General features: G+C 33.3%; 1 protein-coding gene across 1 annotated transcript; it reads right to left on the bottom strand.

Moving 5' to 3' along the window:
* Nucleotides 1–148: 148 nt before the first annotated feature.
* On the bottom strand, nucleotides 149–20,791 carry LOC136412741 (uncharacterized). Its single transcript, XM_066395911.1, is given in 12 exon segments — nucleotides 149–2,946; nucleotides 3,384–8,317; nucleotides 9,862–13,439; nucleotides 14,462–14,832; nucleotides 15,098–15,259; nucleotides 15,317–16,231; nucleotides 16,404–16,701; nucleotides 16,854–17,383; nucleotides 18,150–18,230; nucleotides 18,363–18,733; nucleotides 18,799–20,649; nucleotides 20,700–20,791. Coding segments are annotated over 12 exon segments (15,981 nt in total).
* Between the last annotated feature and the right edge of the window lie 1,963 nt (nucleotides 20,792–22,754).

Raw genomic sequence — 22,754 nt, 5'->3', positions numbered from 1 at the left:
ACTTTGAGTGCACTAAATTTGCTCATTTTCCCTTAACTTGACACGTATACTTTTTTGAATATTCCCATAAAACCTTTAAAATAATCTTTAAATTACTAAAGCCATTACTTAATGTTGAAAGTAGCTTGTTCTGCTATTTTTCCTTAACTTAAACGCACTGTACTTGAGATGTACTTGAGGTAATCACTACATTGTTAATATTAGTATTAGGATTACTGATGCTAAGAGGTTTACAAGCATCTATCAAAATTCTTAAGTCTTCGTTACTCAGGTAACTAAATATTTTTTCAGTACAGTCATATGGTAACTCAGGAAAATTGTTAAAGAGAAAATGGAAAATTTTATTGCCTTGTTCAAGTAACTCTTTTCTTTCCATACCCTTTCTGAAATGACTTTCGATCATACTAGCATATATTGGAAATTTTGTTTTATAGTCGTCTGATTTTAAAACCTGCACTATATTTTCATTCCTCATATATATTGCTAATGAGCTTGTACCTTTTGCCAAGATATCATAAAATGAAATGTTAGGATTATTAATCTTCTCACTCTTCATCCTTGCTATTTCTTCCTCACATTCATCATAAAAGCCACTTATTTCACCACTGATACTCATTGATAGTAAATTTTTTTCACTTACATATAAATTTGCGGTTTTCATTTTAACTATGTGGCGTTTAAGAGCTTCAGCAGTTACTTCACACGAACAGACACCACGATCAGGATCGTAATAACCATCATCATCAGAGTCATAGTTGTTGAGTTGACTATAGAATGACCTTATACCAGCCATAGCAGAATCAAGTGGTGTATGATTATTTCTACTCGTAATATTAATATCAGAGCCATATTCCAAAAGAGTTGTAACAACTTCTTCATGTCCTTCTTTAGAAGCAATGTGAAGTGCTGTTCTGCCATACTCATCTCTAGAGTTAATATCAGCACCAAATTTCAAGATAGTCTCAATAATTTCCTGGTAACCTTTTTGAGCAGCCAGGTGCAGTGGTGTTATGTCACTTTTAATTTTAGAACCAACTTTAGCACCGCATTCTAGCAATACTTTTACAACCTCTTTATGGCCTTTTTGAGTTGCAATATGAAGTGCAGTTATTCCATCTTTTTGCTTAGCGTTTGCGTTAGCTCCTTTGTTCAAGAGCATTTTGCTAATTACTTCATTTCCTTGTTGAGCAGAAAGATGGAGAGGTGTTATATCACTTTTAACTGTAGAATTAACATCTGCATTATATTCTAAAAGAGCTTCAACAACTTTCGTATATCCTTTCTGAGCAGCAGCATGAAGCGTCGTAATACCATTTTTGGTTTGAGCATTTATATTAGCTCCCTTACTTAGAAGCAGTTTAGCAATTTCTCCCTTAATATTAATATCAGGATCTTCATTAGTAAGAAATCCAAAAAAACCTTCACTCTCACTTAAAGCAGTAAAATGCAATGCTGTTCTTCCATATTTATCACTAGCGTTAATATCAGTATCGTGTTGCAAAAGAGCTTCAACGATTTCTATGCATTCCTTCTTAACAGCAATATTCAATAGATCAGGACTATCTTTTATATTAGCTCTATTAGTTAAAAGTAGCTTGGTAATTTTTAAATCAGCATTCTCAATAGCATAAAATATTGGAGTTTTTCCGGTTTTATCTTGAGCATTTATGTCAGCTTCATAGCTTATCAACAATTTAGCTACTTCTTCCTGTTTGTTTTTGGCTGCACTATGTAAAGGTGTAAAACCTTCTTTAAATGTTGAATTGTATAACGTATTAACGTCAGTACCATACTTTAATAGGTCTTCAATAATTTTCAAATATCCTTTTTCAACAGCAGCATGTAATAACTTAGGATTATTTGCATCTTCTGGGTTAACAATAAGGCCATATTCTAGAAGAGCCTCAACAATCTTTTTATACTCTTCTCCATAGCCGTGCACTGCGATTTTAAGAGAGCTTCTGTTACTTTGATGATTAATATCAGGACAATACTTTAAAACATCCTCAACAATCATTAAATATCCTTTTTCAACAGCGAGGTGTAGTGTGGTTTTGCCATCTTTGTCCTGATTATCAACTTTAGCTCCATGTTGTAAGAGCAGCTTTACAACTGTTTTACGTCCTGTTTTGGTAGCAATATGAAGTGGCGTTAAATTACTATTTGTGCTAGCATTAATATCAGCACCTTTATTTAAGAATAATTTCACAGCTTCTTCATTGCCTAGTTCAGAAGCAAAATGTAGTGGCGTATATCCTTCCTTCAATGTGAAAGAATGAATACAAGCACCATGGTTTAGAAGATCTTCGGCAATATGCATATATCCTTTCTTAGCAGCAATATGAAGAGGGGTTATACTATCTTCCCCTTTAACATCAACATTAGCACCTCTACTTAAAAGCAACGTGATAACTTCTTTACTACCTTTTTCAACAGCAAAGTGCAGTGGTGCATAACCTTTTTTCCATGTTGAAGTACACACACAATTAACATAAGCTCCATATTTTAAAAGATTCTCAACAATCTGTAAATACTCTCTCTCAGCTGCAATATGAAGAGGAGTTATACCATCATTGCTTCTGACGTTAATGTTAGCTCCACGATTTAAAAGTAGTTCAGTAATTTCCATTTTCTTATTTTCAATCGCATTGTGAAGCGGAGTTCTGCCATACTGATTTTTAGCATCAATGTTAGCACCTCTGTCTAGAAGCATCTTAACAATTTCTATGTCACCATTTATAGCAGCAAAATGAAGTGGAGTATTAGAAGGTTTTTTGTTTTTGCTATTAACTTTAGAACCGTTTGTTAAAAGTAGTTTAGTAACCGCTGTATGTTTATTCTCAATAGCATCACGAAGTAAAACATATCCTTCTGACCATGCTTGTGAATAAGATAGTCCAAAAGAATTAATTAACTCCCTTGCTCTTTCTAGTCTTCCTTCACGAACTGCAGAAATTAAACTGTAGCTTGTATTATCATTGCCTAGCATAACTACTTACCCTCCAGATTATAACATTTTCCTTATATTAATATAATCATAAATAGATGATATATTATCCACAGTATATAATATAAGTCAAACTAGTTTAAACATAATATTTTTACTATCTTGCAGTGTTTTAGTTTCTGTAATAAATCCAGGTGTTTACATATACTCTCCTTTAACGCAATAAATATGTCTAATAGAATAAAATGGTAAACTTGTAGCTGTGATGTGGAGTATAAAGTAGCCCATGTACCAAAAATTTGTACTTTTTTCTATATCTACTTTCCTTAATTTGACTCTATGGATTGCTGAAACTCAGATATTGTAACTGATTTAAGTATAATATTAACTTAGGTTATATATAAATATTTCAATAGTATTATTCAAAGTTTCAAACTTTTAACCCCACTTCCTATATTGACGTCTTGTAAATTTTGATCTGGCTTTTTTAGCATTTCTAACAATTTACCCGCAACATTCTTATGTCCATTAGCTATAGCAACTTGCAATAATGTATTCCCTTGATTATTACGAGCGCTCGTTACAGCTAAAAATTCATCTTGCTTTACTACCCTTAGCTTGTTGATAATTTCAACATTACCTTTTTTTGTACCTTCAAACAATTCTTCAACTAATTTCAGGAAGTTAGCAACTTTCTGATCTTTGGAAAGATTAATAGGTGTTTTGCCTTCTTTATTCTCAATGTTGTAAGTTGCACCATGTTTTAATAAAGATTTTACAACTTCTAAGAAGCCATTTTTAGCCGCAACATGAAGTGATGTAGTACCACCAGAAGTTGTTCTAGCATTAATAAAGTCATTTAATTTATCACGACTTACATATTGTAATAAAACTTCAACAACTTCTCTGTAACCTTTGGAAGAAGCTATATGTAATGGCGTATTGCCCTTGTTAGTAATTTGAGCAACTTCAGCTCCATTTTTTAATAAGGTACTTACAACATCTATGTTGCCGTTGTTAACAGCATGGTGTAATGGTGTTCTTCCATCGGTATCTTTGAAGTTAACAATTACCCCTCTTTTGATGCAATTCTCAACCGCTAAAGGATTGTCATTTTCTATGGCCTCAAGTAACTTTTCAGAAAAAGCAGACTGTAACCTCTGATTGATTGACTCTAAAAACCTTTTTACAGGAATGTCAATATTAAGTTCAACCATTTCTATGAACGATCTTACATCTTTCTTTAACTCACTATGCAATAACTTATAATATTTTGTACCTTGCCCTTTGGAAACGAAGCATTCAGCCTTCCCACCGTAAGCTTCATCTGTATACCCTGACGTTATGTGTTTTGGATCAAATTCTAGTGCTACTAGCATATCATTTACTGACTGCATGCTTTTATTATTTATCGAACCAGGTACACAGTCTTTGTATACCTCAACTAAGCGATATGCATTTCCTAGGTAATAAGAACCTTCCTTAAGAGTTTTCCAAGGAGAAGTATTCTTTTCTGAACTATATGGTTGCGACATGCTACGCAACATAGGAAGGTAAAGCTCAGAAAAACGGATATGCACCTCTGTAGCACTTTTAAGCTTCTCAAGTTGATCCAACTCACATTCAGGGCTAAACTGTGATTGAACTTGATCTGGCTCCTTCAGCATTTTTAACAATTTAGTTGCAATATTCTTATGTTTATTGGCTATAGCAACTTGCAATAATGTATTCCCTTGATTATTACGAGCATTTGTTATAGCTAAGAACTCATCAGGTTTTACTGTTCTTAGCTTGCTGATAGATTCAACATTACCATTTTTTATATCTCTAAACAATTCTTCAATTAATTTCAGTAGGTTAGTAACTTTTTGGTCCTTAGAAAGATCAATAGGTATTTTACCTTCTTTGTTCTCAATGTTATAAATTGCACCATGTTTTAATAAAGATTTTACAACTTCCAAGAAGCCACCTTTAGCTGCAACATGAAGTGATGTAGTGCCACTAGAAGTAGTTTTGGCATTAACAAAGTCATTTAATTTATCACGACTGATATGTTGTAACAGAACCTCAACAATTTCCTTGTAATATTTGGAAGTAGCAGTGTGTAATGGTGTATTACCTTTATTAGTAACTTGACTAACATTAGCTCCATTTGTTAGTAAGATGTTTACAATATCTATGTGTCCATTGCTAACAGCGTAATGCAACGGTGTTCTTCCATCAATATCTTTATCGTTGGCATCAGCTCCATCCTTTAATAGACGCTGAACAGTTCGTATATCACCTTTACTAGCAGCAATGTTGATATCTTTCTGCAGATGCTGGAGAACCTCTGATGCTTCGCTACCCTCAAGCTTAAATCTAAAATTAATCATCTCTATCTTTTTTAAAATATCTAAAACACTCGGATGACTTGGTCCAAAAACAGCTTTTCTTTGATCAAAACTTTCTCTGTAGACTTTAAGTGCGCTGATCCATTTCCCTTGAGCAAAAAGTACATTTGCTATGTTGTATTGAGTATTCAAGGTTTCTGGGTGATTTTGTTGTAAAGCTTTTTTCTGGATATTTAAAACCTCTTGAAAAGCTTTCAAGGCTTCATGATATTTATTTTGATTGAAGAGTACCCCAGCAATGTTATGTAACGTTCTCAAGGTATCAGCATGATTAATACCTAAAATTATTTTCTTCTTTTCAAAAACCTCTTTATAGATTTTTAAGGACTCTTCGTATTTACCTTGGTTAGCTAGTACCATTGCTATATTATTTTTGGCACTCACAGTGGCTAGATCATGTGTACCTAGTGTTTCTTTCCTCTTTTCAAAAACTGCCCTATTGATATTTAACGCTTCTTCATATTTTCCCTGTTTATCTAATACTAATGCCATGTGAAACTGAGTATTTAAGGTATCTGAATGATTTGACCCTAGTATTTCCTTTTGTCTCTGATAGACTTCTTGATAAATATTGAAAGCTTCTTCATCTTTCCCCTGTCTATGCAGCACTAAAGCGATTGTACTTCTTGTACTTAAAGTATCCTTATCGTTTAAACCCAGCATTTCTTTTTGTTTCTGAAAAATCTCTTCAAGCATATTTAAAGCTTCTTGGTAAATTCCTTGCTTATATAGCACTTTGGCTATATATGTCTGAATATCTAAAGTACCAGGATTGTCTGGTCCTAGTATTTCTTTTCTTCTTTCAAATGCGCTTCTGAAAATACTTAAGGCTTTTTGGTAATTGCCTTGATTCAAGAGCACCAAAGCTGTATCAATCTGAGCGGATACGTCACTTTGCGATATCTGCTTCAACTGCTCGACTTTTGAAAAGTTACTATGTACTGCAGCAACTACTAACGTTTTGTTCTCTCTATTACGAGCACTCATCACTGCTTTTACTGTATCAATATCCTTTATCTTATTTAGGTCATTAATAACTTAAGCATTACCATCTTTAACCTTTTTAAATGATTCACTGACTAGTTTAAATAAGCTAGTTATACTTTTATCCACAGTAAAATCTGATGGTGTTTTCCCACTGTCAGAGACAGCATTGTATACTGCACCATTAGACAATAGGGCCTTTACAACTTTTAAGTGAGAGAACTTAGCAGCATAATGCAGAGGAGTAAACCCCTTGTTACCAACCACATTAGGATTAGCTTTATTTTGTAATAGAATATTGACAACTCCATCATAGCCCTTCCATGCAGCATAATGTAATGGTGTTACACTATCAGCATTTTTGGCATTAACAAACGCTCCTGCTTTAATGTAATTCTCAACCTCTGAAGAGCTATTACGTTTTACAGCCTCAAATAATTTCTCAGTTGATGCTAATAGATTGATAACGTCTTTATCGTTAGTCATTTCTAATGGTCTTCTACAAAGCTTGTCAACAGCGTTATAAACTGCACCATTTTTTAATAAAACTTCAATAACGTCTTTATAACCAAAATTAGCAGCAATATGCATAGGGGTTAAGCCATTAGTATCTTTAGCATTAACGTCAGCACCTTGTGCTATCAAATACTTTACAACTTCTAACCGACCTTTCATTGCAGCATAGTGTAGTAATGTCTGGTTAGCTGTACCAAGCTCATTAATACTCAACCCCTTGCTAAGGAAAAACTCTACGGTATCTTTATAACCTTCTCTAGCTGCAATGTGTATAGGCTTTGATCCAGAGGCATTTTTAGCATTAATATTAGACCCTTCATCTACTAGACATTTTACCATTTCCAAGTTACTTTCCTGTGAAGCAATGTGCAGTATAGTCCAATCATCATTGCCTTTAGCATTCATATCTACTTTTTTATACTGCAGTAACATTTTAACCACTTGCAAATGACCATGTGACACTGCTAATTCTAAAGATGTTCTACTCTTATTGTCTTTAACATTAATTTTTGCTCCATTACTTAATAGGACTTCAACAACATTATCATGGCCGTGTCCTGCAGCTATATGTAGCGGAGCACCTTCAACATTTACAATGTTAACATTAGCCCTATTTGCTATCAAAGTTTCAGCAATTTCCCCATGACCTTCTTGTGCTGCAAGATACAACGGTGTTGTACCATTAATAGTCATAGCATCAACATTAGCTCCTTTTGTTATCAGAGCATTTACTATCTCCTTATGACCTCTTTTAGCAGCCAAATGCAATAGTGTAGTATTTTCAGGACCTTTTGTGTTAACATAAGCTTTATTTCTTAGCAAAATCTCTACAATATCTCTGTAGCCAGCAAGAACTGCGAGTAATAAAGGTTCACCACCTTCTACATTAACACTAGCTCCATTTGCTATAAGAACTTCGACGATTTCCTTATGATTATATTTAATAGCAGAAAGCAATGGTGTTAGGTTATTGCTCTTAACATTAACATTGGCTCCATTTGCTACCAGAATCTCAACGATTTCCTTATGACCTGCTTCCACAGCTACATGTAATGGTGTACTGCCTGCAATACCTTCCGCGTTAACTTTAGCTTTATTTTTTATTAAAAGATTAACAACGTCTTTATGGTCTTCTACAACAGCTGCATGTAACGATGTAAGACCATAATTAGCTTTAGCATTTACTTCAGCTTTATTTTTTATTAGGAAAACAACAGCATCTCCACGGCCATTTAGAGCAGCTGAATGTAATGGTGTCATACCATCATTAGTTCTAGCATCGACTTCAGCTTTATTTTTTATCAAGAGATCAATAACATCTTTGCTACCGTTCATAGCAGCTGCATGTAATGGTGTACTACCCTTAATGTCTTGAGCTCTAACTTCAGCTTTATTTCTTATTAGGAGCGTCGAACAAGAAAAAAATCTTGTTAAACCGGAAAGAAACTATTTCTTCACTTCCATAGCAATTTTTATATATAATTTATCAAGAAGTACTTCTGCAGTTATAACCGACTGATCAATGGTGCTTAAGTGCCCGTTTAGGAGCGTGGTTTTGGAGGAACGGTTAAACCACTGATGGAGTCTATTATGACTACCTCGATTAGAAGATTGTATAATCTAACCGTCCCAAGCTTAAGTGCTTCTCCATTATAAGTTATAGTAGGATAATTACCATGATAAAGGCAAAAAGTAAACTAGAAATAGTGAATCCTGATACAGCAGGAATTGATATCGGCTCAGCTGTACATTATGTATGTGTACCTGAAGGAAGAGATGAACAACGTGTCAAAAAATTTGGATGCTTTACAGTTGATCTTCATAACTTAGCAGGGTGGTTAAAGAAATGTAAAGTTAGAACAGTAGCTATGGAATCAACAGGAGTATATTGGATTCCTTTGTTTCAAATACTTGAGTCATATGGATTTGAGGTAAAATTGGTAAATGCACGATATATTAAGAACGTGCCTGGTAGAAAATCCGACGTTCAAGACTGTCAATGGTTACAACAATTACACAGCTATGGATTACTCCATGGGTCGTTTAGACCTGATGATCAAATGTGTGTGTTGCGTAATTACGTTAGGCAACGTAGCAACCTGATTGAAAGTGCATCCACACATATTCTACGTATGCAAAAAGCGTTAATTCAAATGAACGTTCAATTACACAAAGTCATAAGTGATATTACTGGAGTGACCGGTATGCAAATTATCAAAGCAATAATTGAAGGTGAAAGGAATCCTGAAAAATTATCAGAATTGAGAGATGTACGGATAAGAAATGATAGATCTACCATGGCAAAAGCGCTAAAAGGCGACTACAGAAAGGAACTCTTATTTGTGTTAAAGCAAGAATTTGAATTGTATAATATTTATCAGGAAAAAATAGCAGAATGCGACAAAAGCATCGAACAATATTACAAAACATTTGAAACAAAATCTGACGAGAATAAGCGATGCAGCAAAATAAAGAATAGGTTTTCAAAAAACAGACCAGACTTTCCTTTACACGAAGAACTGTATAGAGTAACCGGTATTGATTTTACTAAAGTTCCTGGGCTTGATGTGCTAACTATACAAACAATTATCTCAGAAGTTGGTTTGAACCACGATAAATGGCCATCAGAGAAGCACTTTACTTCTTGGTTGGGGCTAAGTCCTGCTAATAAAGTTACAGGGGAAAAAGTATTTGGGACGAGAACTCGCAAAGTTATTGCTCGTGCTGCAAATGCTTTTAGGATGGCTGCCCAGTGTGTGTCAAGAAGCAACGGTGGGATTGGTGCATATTGCAGAAGGTTAAAAAAACGACTAGGAGCACCGAAAGCGATTACCGCTACGGCTAGGAAATTGGCGTGCATTTTTTATAGTATGCTAAAGTATGGACAGGAATATGTAGAGAAGGGCATTGATTACTATGAAAAGTTATATAAGGAAAAAATAGTGAAGACTCTAAGCAAGAAAGCTAGTGAATTTGGTTATGTCTTGATTAAAAAAGAGCTACTAGCAGAAAGAGTTTCTTAGAAGTTCAATAATATCTTTGTGACCTTTCAGAGCAGCTACATGTAATGGCGTAGCATTATTTTTATCTTTAGCGCGAATGTTAACCCCATGCTCAAGAAGAGCAACAACTATCTTCAAGTGGCCACTCTGCACTGCAAAATGTAGTGGGGTTATACCTTCCACAGTGGCAATACTAGCATTTGCCTTATTTGTCAGTAAAGCCTTAACAATTTTCTCATGTCCATCTTTTGCTGCGTAGTGCAAAGGTGTGTTATTATAGGTTTTGTCAACAACATTAACATGAGCTCCATGCTTCAATAAAATATTAGCTATCTTTTCATGACCGTTTTCTATTGCATAGTGTAATGGTGTACAACCATTTATGACACTAGCATTAACATTTGCCCCTTTCAGAATTAAAGCGTTTACTATTTCCAGATGGCCATTAAACGCCGCTGCATGTAATGGTGTCCAATCTCTGTCATTTCTAGCATTAACGTCTGCCTTATTTTGAAGTAAGAAATTAACTAACTCCAGGTGACCACTTTCTGCAGCTTCATGCAATGGAGTAAAGCCACCCATGGCCTCATTAATATCAACATTCGTATCTTTTTCTAGTAGAACCTTAGCAACATTAACATGATTATTTCTTATTGCATAATATAAAGGTGAAAGACCACTCATATCTTGAGTAACAGTACTGGCTTTATTTTTTAATAAAACCTCAACAGTATCCTTGTGACCATTTTGGGCTGCAATGTGTAGTGGTGTTTTGCCATGATTATCTGCATCATCAACATATAAACCAGCTTCCCCTACAAAAAACTTCACAATATTTTTTCTTCCATGTGCAGCAGCGATCTGTAGTGGGCTTTGGCCATTAATATCTTTAACATTAACGTCTAAATTTTGATTAAGAACAAATTTTACAATTTCAAGACTAGGTCCCTTAGCAGCAAAATGTAATGTAGTCCATAAGTTAATACTTCTAGCATTGATGTCTGCTCCTTTTTTGAGATAACTCTTTAAGTCTTCGAGATTCCCTTCTTCCAATGCGACAAACATTCTTTCCTGATTAGTAATAGTAATAAGACCTTGATCGTATTTATCCTTCAATTTGGAAGGATCGTCTCTCACTAACTTGCCAACTTTTTTCTTACTTTTCATTATGTTTTCTGAAGTAAGTTTTTTAGCGTTTAAGATAACTGCTATTGAGGGATCAGATAACAATACATTAACCAAGGCATTATCGTGTGCTAAGTGATTACGCAAACATTTTCCAGTTAGTAAAGGAGTATTCTCATCTAAGAAAAGTAAATTGTTTTCTAGATAATTCTTTGAGCTGCCTAAGATTGACATTATATCCAGAACAAGCATTTCTACTACTGCTTGCAATTTCTTATTACTCTTATAGGAAGGGAGTTTTTCAATTAATTTACCACTCAATGCGTTATTCCTTAAAATACTTTTCAGTTCAGATAGCTTCAGTGCAAGTTGGTTATTATATTTTTCTTCTGTTATATTGTAAGTCTTCTTTTGTTTGTATGCAGGAATAAAAGAACCTTTCTCATTCAACTTTTCTCTTAATTCCTCAATCCATTTGATATCACCTGTTCCAAATTCAGCAATATAAAAAATTTCGCAAGTTAATCTATTTACTTCATCAAGGTTGTCTTCTTGTATTCTTGACTTAACACTATGAGAAATCTTCTTCGATAGCTCAGCAATCTCTTTAAGGCTGTGAGACTCTATTCGGGGAACAATATTCTCTAATGTTTTATTAGCACGAAATTTCATTCCCCTAATAACGTTATGGTCAATCTTATTATCACTAAAGCCAATACTTAAACTCTTTAATAATGCAAACCCTGTAATATAATCAGTTCTGATATTTTCTGATTGAGTTCCTGCACAATTGATTATGTTATTAATTTTATTAAACAGCTCTTGCTCGTGACTTGTCTTTTCAGTTACACTATTGCTTAGTTCTGCAATGAGCTTTTTAAGCTTTTCGTGTTCCATTGTTACAAAGTTTCCTGAGGTTATTTCATCTAATTTAGCGTTGCTAAACGCTTCGGTGACTTCTTTTATCTCATCCAAGTTCTCACTATTAATAATTTTTCTTAGAAGTATTCTGACAGTTTTAATTTTGTTGTCATAAAGAATACTAGTAATCACATCACCAACTTTCTTAGTGTCATTTTGAACACCAATAAAAAAATTAACATCTGTATTTTCCTCAATCTCTGTTCTTTTAGAGAGTGAATAAGCTTGTGATAGTGAGTTACGTAAATCTATAATGACTTCTCTTGTGTTCTTTGGTAATGATAGTAGAAGAAGCTCGCTTGTAGTGCTAGATAACTTGGGAGATTCTAGAGTGTTTTTTAAATATTCACCAATAACCTGTAAAACCCTCGTAATAATTAACTGTCCTTCCCTTTCTTTAGGATTAGCTGATAATGCCAACTTTATATAATCACTTATTTTCTCTAAAGAATGAATGTCCCTAATTTGTTGATAATCATTATATAACTCTTCAAATTGAGGATAGTTGCTAATGATCTCTGCAACAACTTTCTCACGTTTTAACTTTGGAAGATCAGCGATTTCACCAATATTTACACCTTCTATAATATCTTTTTCGGTTTCAAGTTTCTTTACAAAGTTTTCTAAGTAGTTTAGCATCTTGCTTTTATTCAATACGGTATGATAAAATAAATTAATTTCTTGTCGCTTTGTGTGAGAAAAAATAAAGCTAACTAAACAAAATTCCATTTCTTCCCAAGGCAGTCTATCGTAGGTTGATTTCAACTGCCGCTTTAATATATGAATATTTTGTGCAATAAATTTTGCTATGAATAAAAACTTTTCATCTACTTTTTCTGTGTTTGAATACTCTGCCTTTAACAGGCTAATATTTTGAAGTACTAACTCAATCCGCTCTCTTATGTTATTAAGATAACTCTTCACATTCTGATCTTGTCCAGAAGCACTAGAGAAAAAACGGAGGTTTATCAACTTATTTTCAACAAAAATTTCTATCTCTTCTGACAAGAATACGTTCTTTAGTTTTAATTCCTCATAAGCTCGTGAAAGAATTTCATCTAATTCCCTGAAATGAACAGCAAAATAATTACCTGGCCATTTATTAATGAGTGTATCAAGAAGTTCAACATTACCTGAACGTATAGCATAATAAAACGCATTATGGCATGTTTCATCCTCATCATCTGGTAATATAGTAGTTTCTCTGATGCCAACAGATAAATTACTGAGAATTTTACTATTATTGCCAAGTAGGTATTCTAAAATCTTTACCTTATTGTGTTTACAAGCTAAGATAACTAAGTTAGTACTCTTAACAGGATTGTTAGCATTATCATAATAGTCTCTCAAAGTTACTTGATCTTCTGCATCACTTATGTAATCAATAAAATTGCTTAATTTTTTTAAGCTGTCGACATTACCATCTGATATTGCCTCTTCGAGTTCAGTTAAAACCAGGAGATAAAGTTCTTCAGCTTTTGCTTTTCTGCGGTAGAGCTTTTTATATTCTCTAATAAACTCCTCTTTTGATGTGTAAGAACGTGATAAAAACTGGTTTGTTGTTTAGGTACATGCATAAACCCTCTCTGAAATATATTTACACCAGTATTAGAATAGCAAAGTTTACTTAATATGGCAAAAATTAAAATAGCATCTTTTGTTAATAAAATATTTTTGAGAGAATATCTACTAATCCTGCAATTTCAGGACGAAAAGCCTTCACAACATTTGATTTTGGGTGTGGGAAATGTGTTGGTTGTTTAAATTTTTAGTAACACCTACTAATAATAACCCGTTTGAAAACAACAAAGAGAAATGATGATCAACTTACATAAAAAAGCACTAAGTTTAGTGTTTTGGCATTATAGCAATCTCTTATGTATCACCTCTCTGGAACCATACGACTAATTGTTGTTCATAAAAAACTCTAGTACTGACAAAAAATGTATTTATTCTAATCTTGCACGTTTGGTATCATTACTTATAGAAGTTTCATAAAGTCTTGTACCAGGCTCTACGAAATTATTTAAGGAACTTAAAGATTGAAAAGTACGTTTATTGGAATCATCAAACGCTACTATAAAGTTTAACAAGTTATCATTAGATAGATATTCAGTTATATTATATGTAGAATCATGATCCAGAATAATTTTCTTTTCTTTGGCATCTTGATCTGCCACATCTAATTTAGTATAAAATTGTATCTTACTTAACTTATTTAACAAATCTGCTCTTTCTAAAAAAGGTTTTACCTTATCTAATATGATATCATTATATATAGGATAGCGTATGGAATAATCAATTTTTGCTAGTCTTACAGATAATTGATTATTATATAGTACATGTATGTTGAAGTTATTTGTAACAAATTCATATAGTGGAAGGCTATCTTTTATTTCATCTGTTTTCATTTGAAGAATTTCACAAACACAGTCATCTAGATAACTTGATAATTTACTGTAATTACTGCATCCTTTATAAGGAGATAAGTCAATAATTTTTCCGCAATCCTTATTGAAGTTCCTTACTAAAGTAAATTTAATCAACAATTTAGCGCATGCTAGATCACTTACAGCATTATCTAAAGATGTGGAACAATTATCATAAAGCCGTCGTTCACGATTTCTTATATTAATATCAGCTCCATATTCTAATAGTTCTTTAACTACTTCCAAATTTTTACCACTTTTTTTTACAGCATGGTTCAGTGCAGTATTGCCTTTACGGTTTGTTGCATTTACATCAGCACCATGTTTCAGAAGTTCTCTAACTAATTCTAATTCCTTCCCCAGTGTTATAACAGAATGTAGTGGAGTTTCACTATACATGTTTCTTGAATTGACTTCGGCACCACCTAACAAAAGCTCTTTAGTAATTTCTACACTACTAGTAATATGAAGTAACGTATCTCTATTCCTTTCTACTCTAAGGTTAGCATTAGCACCTGCAGACAAAAGAGCTTTAACTTTTTCTAAGTTTCGTTCATAGACTGCTTTTTCTAATTCTTTGTTAATATTATTATTTAGCATATTTTTAAAATCCTCCTAAATTTCACTATTTTGTAACAAAATTTTTGTATATTTTCTAGATCTTAGCACCCTCATTAGAGTTTCATTTAAGAGAGCTATAACTTTAAACTCTTTACTCGATTTTCTACGCTGACATCTTGTAAACTCTGATCTGGATTTTTAATATTTCTAATAATCTACTTGCAAGGTTTGAGTGTTTATTGATTACTGCAACCTGGACTAATGACTTGTCTTGATCATTACGAGCATTTGTTACAGCTAAGCGCTCATCAGGTTTTATTGCTTTCAGCTTACTGATAATTTCAACATTACCATTTTTTGCATTCTCAAACAGCTCTTCTACTAATTTCAATAGGTTAGTAATATTTTGGTCTCGAGAAAGATCAAGTGGTATTTTACCTTCCTTATTCTTGATGTTATAAATTGCACCATGTTTCAACAAAGACTTTACAGCTTCAAAAAAGCTATTTTCAGTAGCAACATGCAACGATGCAGTGCCTTTAACTATTGTTTTAGCATTAATAAAATCACTCAATTTATTGTGGCTTACACGTTGTAACAAAGCTTCAATAATTTCTTTATGACCTTTGGAAGCAGCAGTGTGTAATGGTGTATTACCTTTGTTAGTAACTTTAGTAGCATCAGCTCCATTTGCTAGCAAGATATTTACAACTTTTATGTGCCCATTATTAACAGCATAATGTAATGGCGTTCTTCCATCCACGTTCTTCGAATCAATGATTGCTCCATCTCTAATGGAACTCTCAATTCCTAAATAATTATTATCTTCTATAGCCTTAAATAACTTCTCAACCAATTTTAGTAATTTTATTACTTCTGGGTTTCCTCTTCTTTCCGCAAAGTGTAATGGTAAAACATATCTACCTCCTTCAGCTCTAGCATTAAAGTATGCTCCGCTAATAAGCAGAGACCTAACTATATCTAAATTACCAATTTGTGCCCCTAAGTGTAAAGGTGTAGCATTTTTATCCATTTTTGCATTAACATCCGCTCCATTTATAATAAGAGTTTTAACTACCTTAGGATGACCATATTGAGCTGCAAGATGTAGGGCTGTGCCTTTATTTTGATTTTCTTTTACATTTACATCAGCACCATGTTTCAATAGAACGGTTGCTATCTGATCATAACCTTTTTCTGCTGCAAAATGTAAAGGAGTCCAATTTGTGTGATCTAAAGCATTAATATCTGCTTCCTTTTCTAAGAGCAATTCAACCACCTCTAAATGATCATGGTCTACTGCAAAGTGTAGAGGTGTAGTACTTTTAACTGTTTTAGCATTAATGTCTGCTCCTTTATCAAGCAAAGATTTTGTAATAGTTTAGACTTAATCTGACAGGCATAAATTAACTGACAGAAGAATCGACGAAGTCAAAACCGATATCAGAATCTGTTTTAATGTTATCAATATTTTTTTGGTAAGCAATATGCATACTATCAAAAAAGGTCTGCATAGGAGTCTTACCATAGCAATATTTACCGGAATGAGGTCTAGCTCTATTGTAAGAATGCAACCAATGATCGACATCTAACTGGAGTTCTTCCAAAGTACTATAAATCTTTTTCCTAAAAATAATATTATAACATTCATCTTGCATAGTTCTATGAAGCCTTTCACATATACCATTAGTCTGTGGAGAGTAAGCTTTGGTTCTAGAATGATCAATATTTTCTACTCCCAAATATAACTGGTACGCATGATTTCCTGGCTTGCCACAATACTCTGTACCACGATCAGTTAAAATGCGTAGCAATGGAACTTTCTGTTCGTCAAAAATGGTATAACTCTATCGTTGAGAAGATCTGCAGCTGTGATGGCAGTTTTCTCCGTATAAAGTTTAGCAAAAGCCACTCTAGAGTAGGTGTCAATAAAAGTTTGTTGATAAATTCGTCCAATACCTTTGATATTACCTACATAATAGGTATCTTGACTACCTAAGTATCCAGGGTGTTGTGTCTCAATTTCGCCATTGGCCTCTTTTTGTTCCTTAGTTTTTTCTAAAGCAGCAACTTGCTCCTCTGTTAAAATTATACCGTCTTGGACCACCTTTGCTTCCAGGGCTTTCAATCTCTTTTTAAAATTTTCTAGGTCGTTTCTTTGCCATATTGACCTTATTCCACTAGCAGATATTAAAATTCCTTTTTTCTTTAACTCATTAGCTGCTCTTTCTTGTCCATATGCTGGAAACTCTACTGCTATTTTAACTACTGCTTCTTCTGTATCCTTTGGCACTCTATTGGCAAGTAATGGTTTGCTTTTGTTTATCTCATATAATGCTTTTTCCCCTCCTGCTTCATACAGCTCTTTGAAGCGGTAAAATGTATCCCTTGAATATCCCATTACTTTACACGCCTGTGATACATTTCCTAATTGCTTTGCAAGTTCTAGCAATCCCAACTTTGGTTTTAGTATTTTTTGTTGTGTTGTACTCATATCTGACACTCCTTTAAAACTTGTTTATATTTTTATCTTACTTTGTTCGCCTGTCAGATTAAGTCTAAATTATTACAGCTCAGCGTCGTAACGTTTATAAAAACAACATGAAAAAACATCGAAAAAAGTATGTGCCAGAAAATTAAAAAAGGTTATTGCAAAAGGAGCTACTACAAAGGGCCACACAAAAAGATGTTGAAATTGATATAGAAGAGCAAATAAATGTTACAAAATCAATTATGTAGAAAATCAATATAAGTGATGAAGATTTTAGCATATTAGGTGCAACAATGGTAGAAGATGTATCCAATTTTAGCTGCATATTTTAATAGTAGATTTAGAGGAAAATTCTTTAAACATCAAAAAAGGCAATACTCTAAACTTCAGCACACAACTCCAGGAAATAGTACATGTCGAGCAATCTATAGCCCCTTTTGAATCTGAGAGTGTACTTGAAAATCCATAAACATTAAGTAAACTTTTTAAATAAAATAGTTTCTTTTTCAACTTACTAAATAAACTTCTCCCATCATTGCTGTGTAACAAATCATATACAAAGCTATGGTCTACTTACAAGCAGTGCCTTCTGTTGATGAGATGCTTTTTCTATCTTTAACTCATCCATACTACAGCTTGGCAAGCTTGAATAGCATAAGGAATCTTTTTGTTCTTGCGTTTGTTTTGCCAAGGCCTTATTTCTATAAAGTAGGGGTTGAAAATGATCATGGCCTCCATTTACCATATGTAAGACACTATTGTGACTATAATCTATCTTACCTGCTTTTGATCCTGAGCTATCTATTAACTGATGCAAGAACGGATCTTGTTGCTTATCAATAGTGTGCAATGGGTTACTTTCTGCAACATGCAATTTCACACCATACTTATCACAAAGTATTCTGCCCTCGATATCGGAACGTCCCCAAAATTCATTCTTTCCAATGCTATTGATATATTGGTTACACGTAATTCCACGATTTACGAACTTACCTTCAACCTCATCAAAGTCATTGCCAATTTTACTTATAAACCACTCTGGAGGATTGTCTTGCGCAAATCTCTTACACTCATTCCTTAACTGCTCTACAGTAACTTTGATTCCCTTCTGTTGTTCCAGACTTTGCCTGAATGAATCAAAAAAACAGCTTCCATTATTGATTGCGTGCCCTAAATAGAAGTCATCAGGTATGTTTGATTTTTGCTCTTTATCACCTTGTTTTTCTGCCTTTTCAATAATTTCTTCCTCTAAACCAAAAATCTTACTCCAGTTGTATTTACCTTCTAACCCCAATTTTTTACTTTCCTTTTCTGCTGCTTTAGCTAAGTCTGTTTTAGAAATATCCCCTTTTTCTTCATAGAACCTAGATAAAATTTTAAAGATATCTATCAGGTAAGTTTTTACGTCAAAATTCTTCTCCTTTTTTACAATATTAGACTCAATATTGCGTAAATCTTGAATAACTTATGCCTTCTAGCAATTTCCTCCATAGAATCCCTTCTTAACTCTTCACGTTCTGTCCATTTGTTGTTAGACTCGCTTATTACTTTAGGATGCATTAATTTTCCAGACCTTTCAAAATATCCCTGTTCAATAGCATAGTAGACATCATAATCACCAAGTGCACAATCCTCGCCTAATTCTTCTTCATGACCTTTGAATTTTTCCAATACTTCCTCTCTATTACTCACTTCTACTATAATTTTGCTTTTATCTTGTACGTCAGGATACAGTCTAACGTCTATATTTCCCAAACTGGTATAGAAAGTTAATACTATATCGCTGCCTTCTGTAAGATCTGTGTAATTCCTTATGCCATCTTGGGTTATAATTTCCACCTCACTTTTGCCAATTTTTATTACACTCCTTCCATATCCTTTTTCTCCTTGAGGTATTCCTAAATTCCTTGTTCTATCTGTGATTTTTGCAACATCTATTATACTATCCTCTGAGTATTCTAAGTAAGATACACTGTTATCGATTTTTCCATCACACAGTTGACCACTGGTAGCATCCTTTGCAACTCTAAAAAATTCTTCAGCATAATTAATGTACTCTACATGAGCCTTGATTACATTAGCTTTATGATCTTTAAACTCTCGTTCTATTGTATCAATGACTTTTAAACTATCTGAGTTTTTTAACTTTGCTCCTCTCGATATTAATGCACATACTATATCACTGGCAATTCCATAGCTTCCTTCTAACTTAGCAATTTTTTCTAGTACGTGATCTGCAAAGTAATAGTCTTTGTCTTTAGCAAAATTTAATCTCATTCCAGAAGCTATAATCTCATTTACAACTTCCTGTAGTTCAATCATGCTTTTAGCTTTTACTACCTTACTCAAAAACTTATTTAGCTTAGCAAGTTGATTTGTTTGATACATCTCTGACAAGAGACTATCACATTTTTCACAATTATCTTGCTTATTACCTACAAAGTCAGTTGCTCCTGCTTTTAAGAGTAAAGCTTTTACATCAGGAAATTGACAAAACGGCCAAATTGAACTATCACCCTTAACATTTAAAACTATCTTTAAATCTTGGTTATTTTTATGTTTATCTAAAAATTTTTTCAGATCTTCAACACCTGGACCATAAGGATTATCCCAATCTTCATCAGAATCTGTAGCTTTAACCATTTTACGTAGTTGGTCTCTTAACTTTTTTTGGTTGTCAGTTAAAAAACACTCTATAATATTGTTGCTATCAATTGCAATTTGCAGTGGGGTTTTTCCATTGTTATTTTTTATGTTTAAATCAGCTCCTTTGCTTATGAGTAAATCCATAACCTTTCTGCTATAATCATTACAATTAGCAGCATAATAGTGTAAAGGTGTATTACCTTTTTTATCTTGTATATTTGGATCAGTTTTTGCATCTAAGAGATACTTTAGACCTTCATACTCACTGGAATAAATAGCAGTATCATGCAAAAGTGTTTTACCTTTATTATCCTGCATATTTAGATCAGCACCAGCTTTGAGAAGAGGATGAATGGCTTCATCGTGTGCGACAAACACATTCAATACTGTTGTTCCTAGATGCCCTCTTTTTAGATTAAGAACGTACTTCAGGTCTTTATTTTTCTCGTTACTTTCTAAAAATTGCTTAAGATTTAAAAATGAGTCATAATTTCCCATATTAAAATCTTTTATAATACTATTGAGTAATTTTTGATTTAACTCTTTTTGACTCTCTTCCAGTTTTAAGTTAGGTGCATGAATAAGCCACTCATCTATTAAATCCTCTAAGTATTTTTTATCATCTATCAAACTTCTATCAGCCCAAAATAAATCTCGCTTAATGAATTCATAATAACTATCTACTGGTAATTCAGTTGCTTCAGTTTTTGCTCATCAGTGTGTTTACTTTGTTCACTGATAGGTTCTGAAATATATTTTACTGACCCTATACCCATATTACCTGCTAGCCCTAGATATAGAATATATTATATAGAATGTGTAGTATGTGTCAAGCTAATTTCAACATAATCTTTTTACTACTCATATTTTTGTTAAGTTTTTATGGTGAGTACTGCTAGGTTAAAAGTTGTTTATTACTGGAAGTTTTAGCCAATTTTACTATAGATCAACAAAATTGAGAACACCAGCTATATTTAATATATAGGAATATGATGCTTTAAAGGAGTACGGAAACTGCTGAAGTTTTTACAGCAAACCTGTATGGAGCAACTTCAGCAGAATAAACAAATACATGCCAATATTAGTAGAGAACTATTTACAAGTCAACTAACTTTTTCAAAAAATATTTTAGTGAAAGTACCATGCTAGTTAGTGTTATAAAAAATTCAATTGTTTACTCCTTCAAAAAAGGGCGTATCTTTGTGAGAACAAGCAGCTTAAAAATAAGGTTATAAAAATAGAAGTTTGAAATCTTTGCAATAAAGTTAGGCAAAATAGTTCGTATGTAGATATTGATGAAATGGGCTAATATGGTTAGTTTTAGCGTATAATAAAATTACCGTATAAAAAAGTTCGTATGGTACACATGGTAGACCAACCCATCCCAAAAAAACTTGTTCTCATGGCCTTTGTTTTTGACCACTGGAAATGGTTATATTATTTAATTATTAATAAGATAAGGTACTAAATTAATATTAATTTATTTTAGAATAATAATTAAGATAAACTTATAAAAAACAGAGTTTAAAATAAACAAAACGTCATGTATCTCTCATATTAAGAGGCTTTTGTTGAGAGTTATTCAAGTCTAAAAAATTTTTCAAATTGAGGATTGACAAAACTTAGAAACGGGATATCTTTCTTAAAATGGTATCAAGTTACAAGTGTATGTTAGGTGTAACAGTTTCCATGTTTTTCCATTGATAGAGGGGTGATTATGCTGCGTTCAGATATTCCAAAAGTTTTGTTTTTGTCTATTAAAGAGGATGATCCCTATAGAGTATCTAAGCTTTTTCAAATTGAACGTTGGTGCTATGCGAATTGGGATTTGCACGAAATGGCTGGTAAAAAGAGACACAATTTTCTTGCGCAGGTGTTATCTAATGAGGATTGTTGGAAAAAAGTAGATAATTTACACGGAGTTAAGCTTGATAGACAGGTGGTAGGCAAAAAGCTGATAGTGCAAGGTAGTCCCTTTAGTAACTCTAGCTACAAGATTGCCTGTCGGTACTGTTTAGAAGAAGATATTATTGCTTTATTTGAGGAAAGAAAAAAAAGCCTATCAGCTCAAGGTAAGAGTAGTCTGTTGGAGTATGAGCACTTAGTTAGGTGTTGCGGATCTGGTCTTTTAGCGCAGTTTTGGTCACATTTTGTTAGTGGTTATATCTCTAAATTAAATTTAGATGGCTGTCATCCATATGAGTACGGGCTTAAATGTGCTATGAGTTTTAAGCAAGAGCAGGCAGTGGAATTCTTCTGGAATAAAATAAAATCATTGCCTGAAAGTGAAATGAGTGCACAGAAAAAGGATGAAATCTTCATGAAAACAGCAGTATATGCAGCAGGAAGTCGTTGTAATAGTTATCCTGAAATATTCGAGTTTTGTTTTAGCCAAATAAATCCTGATAAATATCCAGAACTTCTAAAAAGAGATTTAGCTGAAAATGGTTATTATGGTAGTTTAGATACTCTACAGAGTGCACTTCGCTTCGATCAATTCCAAAAATTGTTTGACTGCTTAGGGTCAAGTGATGTTTCAGAAAGTTGTTATTGTCTTTGGTTAAAGTATATAAAAGAATTAGAAAATTACTCAGAGTCTTGTGTAGGTGCAGGAGTAAAGCTTTTTATGTATATGTGGACAAGGGAGGGATTTGATAGCCATCGTGCCTTATTATTAGATAAAGAAATGAAGAGTAGCTCAGTATTTCAAGGGAGGTTATTAGTGCCTCTAATTGATAG

Source organism: Euwallacea similis, chromosome 12 (assembly GCF_039881205.1).
Source record: "Euwallacea similis isolate ESF13 chromosome 12, ESF131.1, whole genome shotgun sequence".
Lineage (NCBI taxonomy): Eukaryota > Metazoa > Arthropoda > Insecta > Coleoptera > Curculionidae > Euwallacea > Euwallacea similis.
This window is presented reverse-complemented; position numbering and strand designations above follow the sequence as displayed.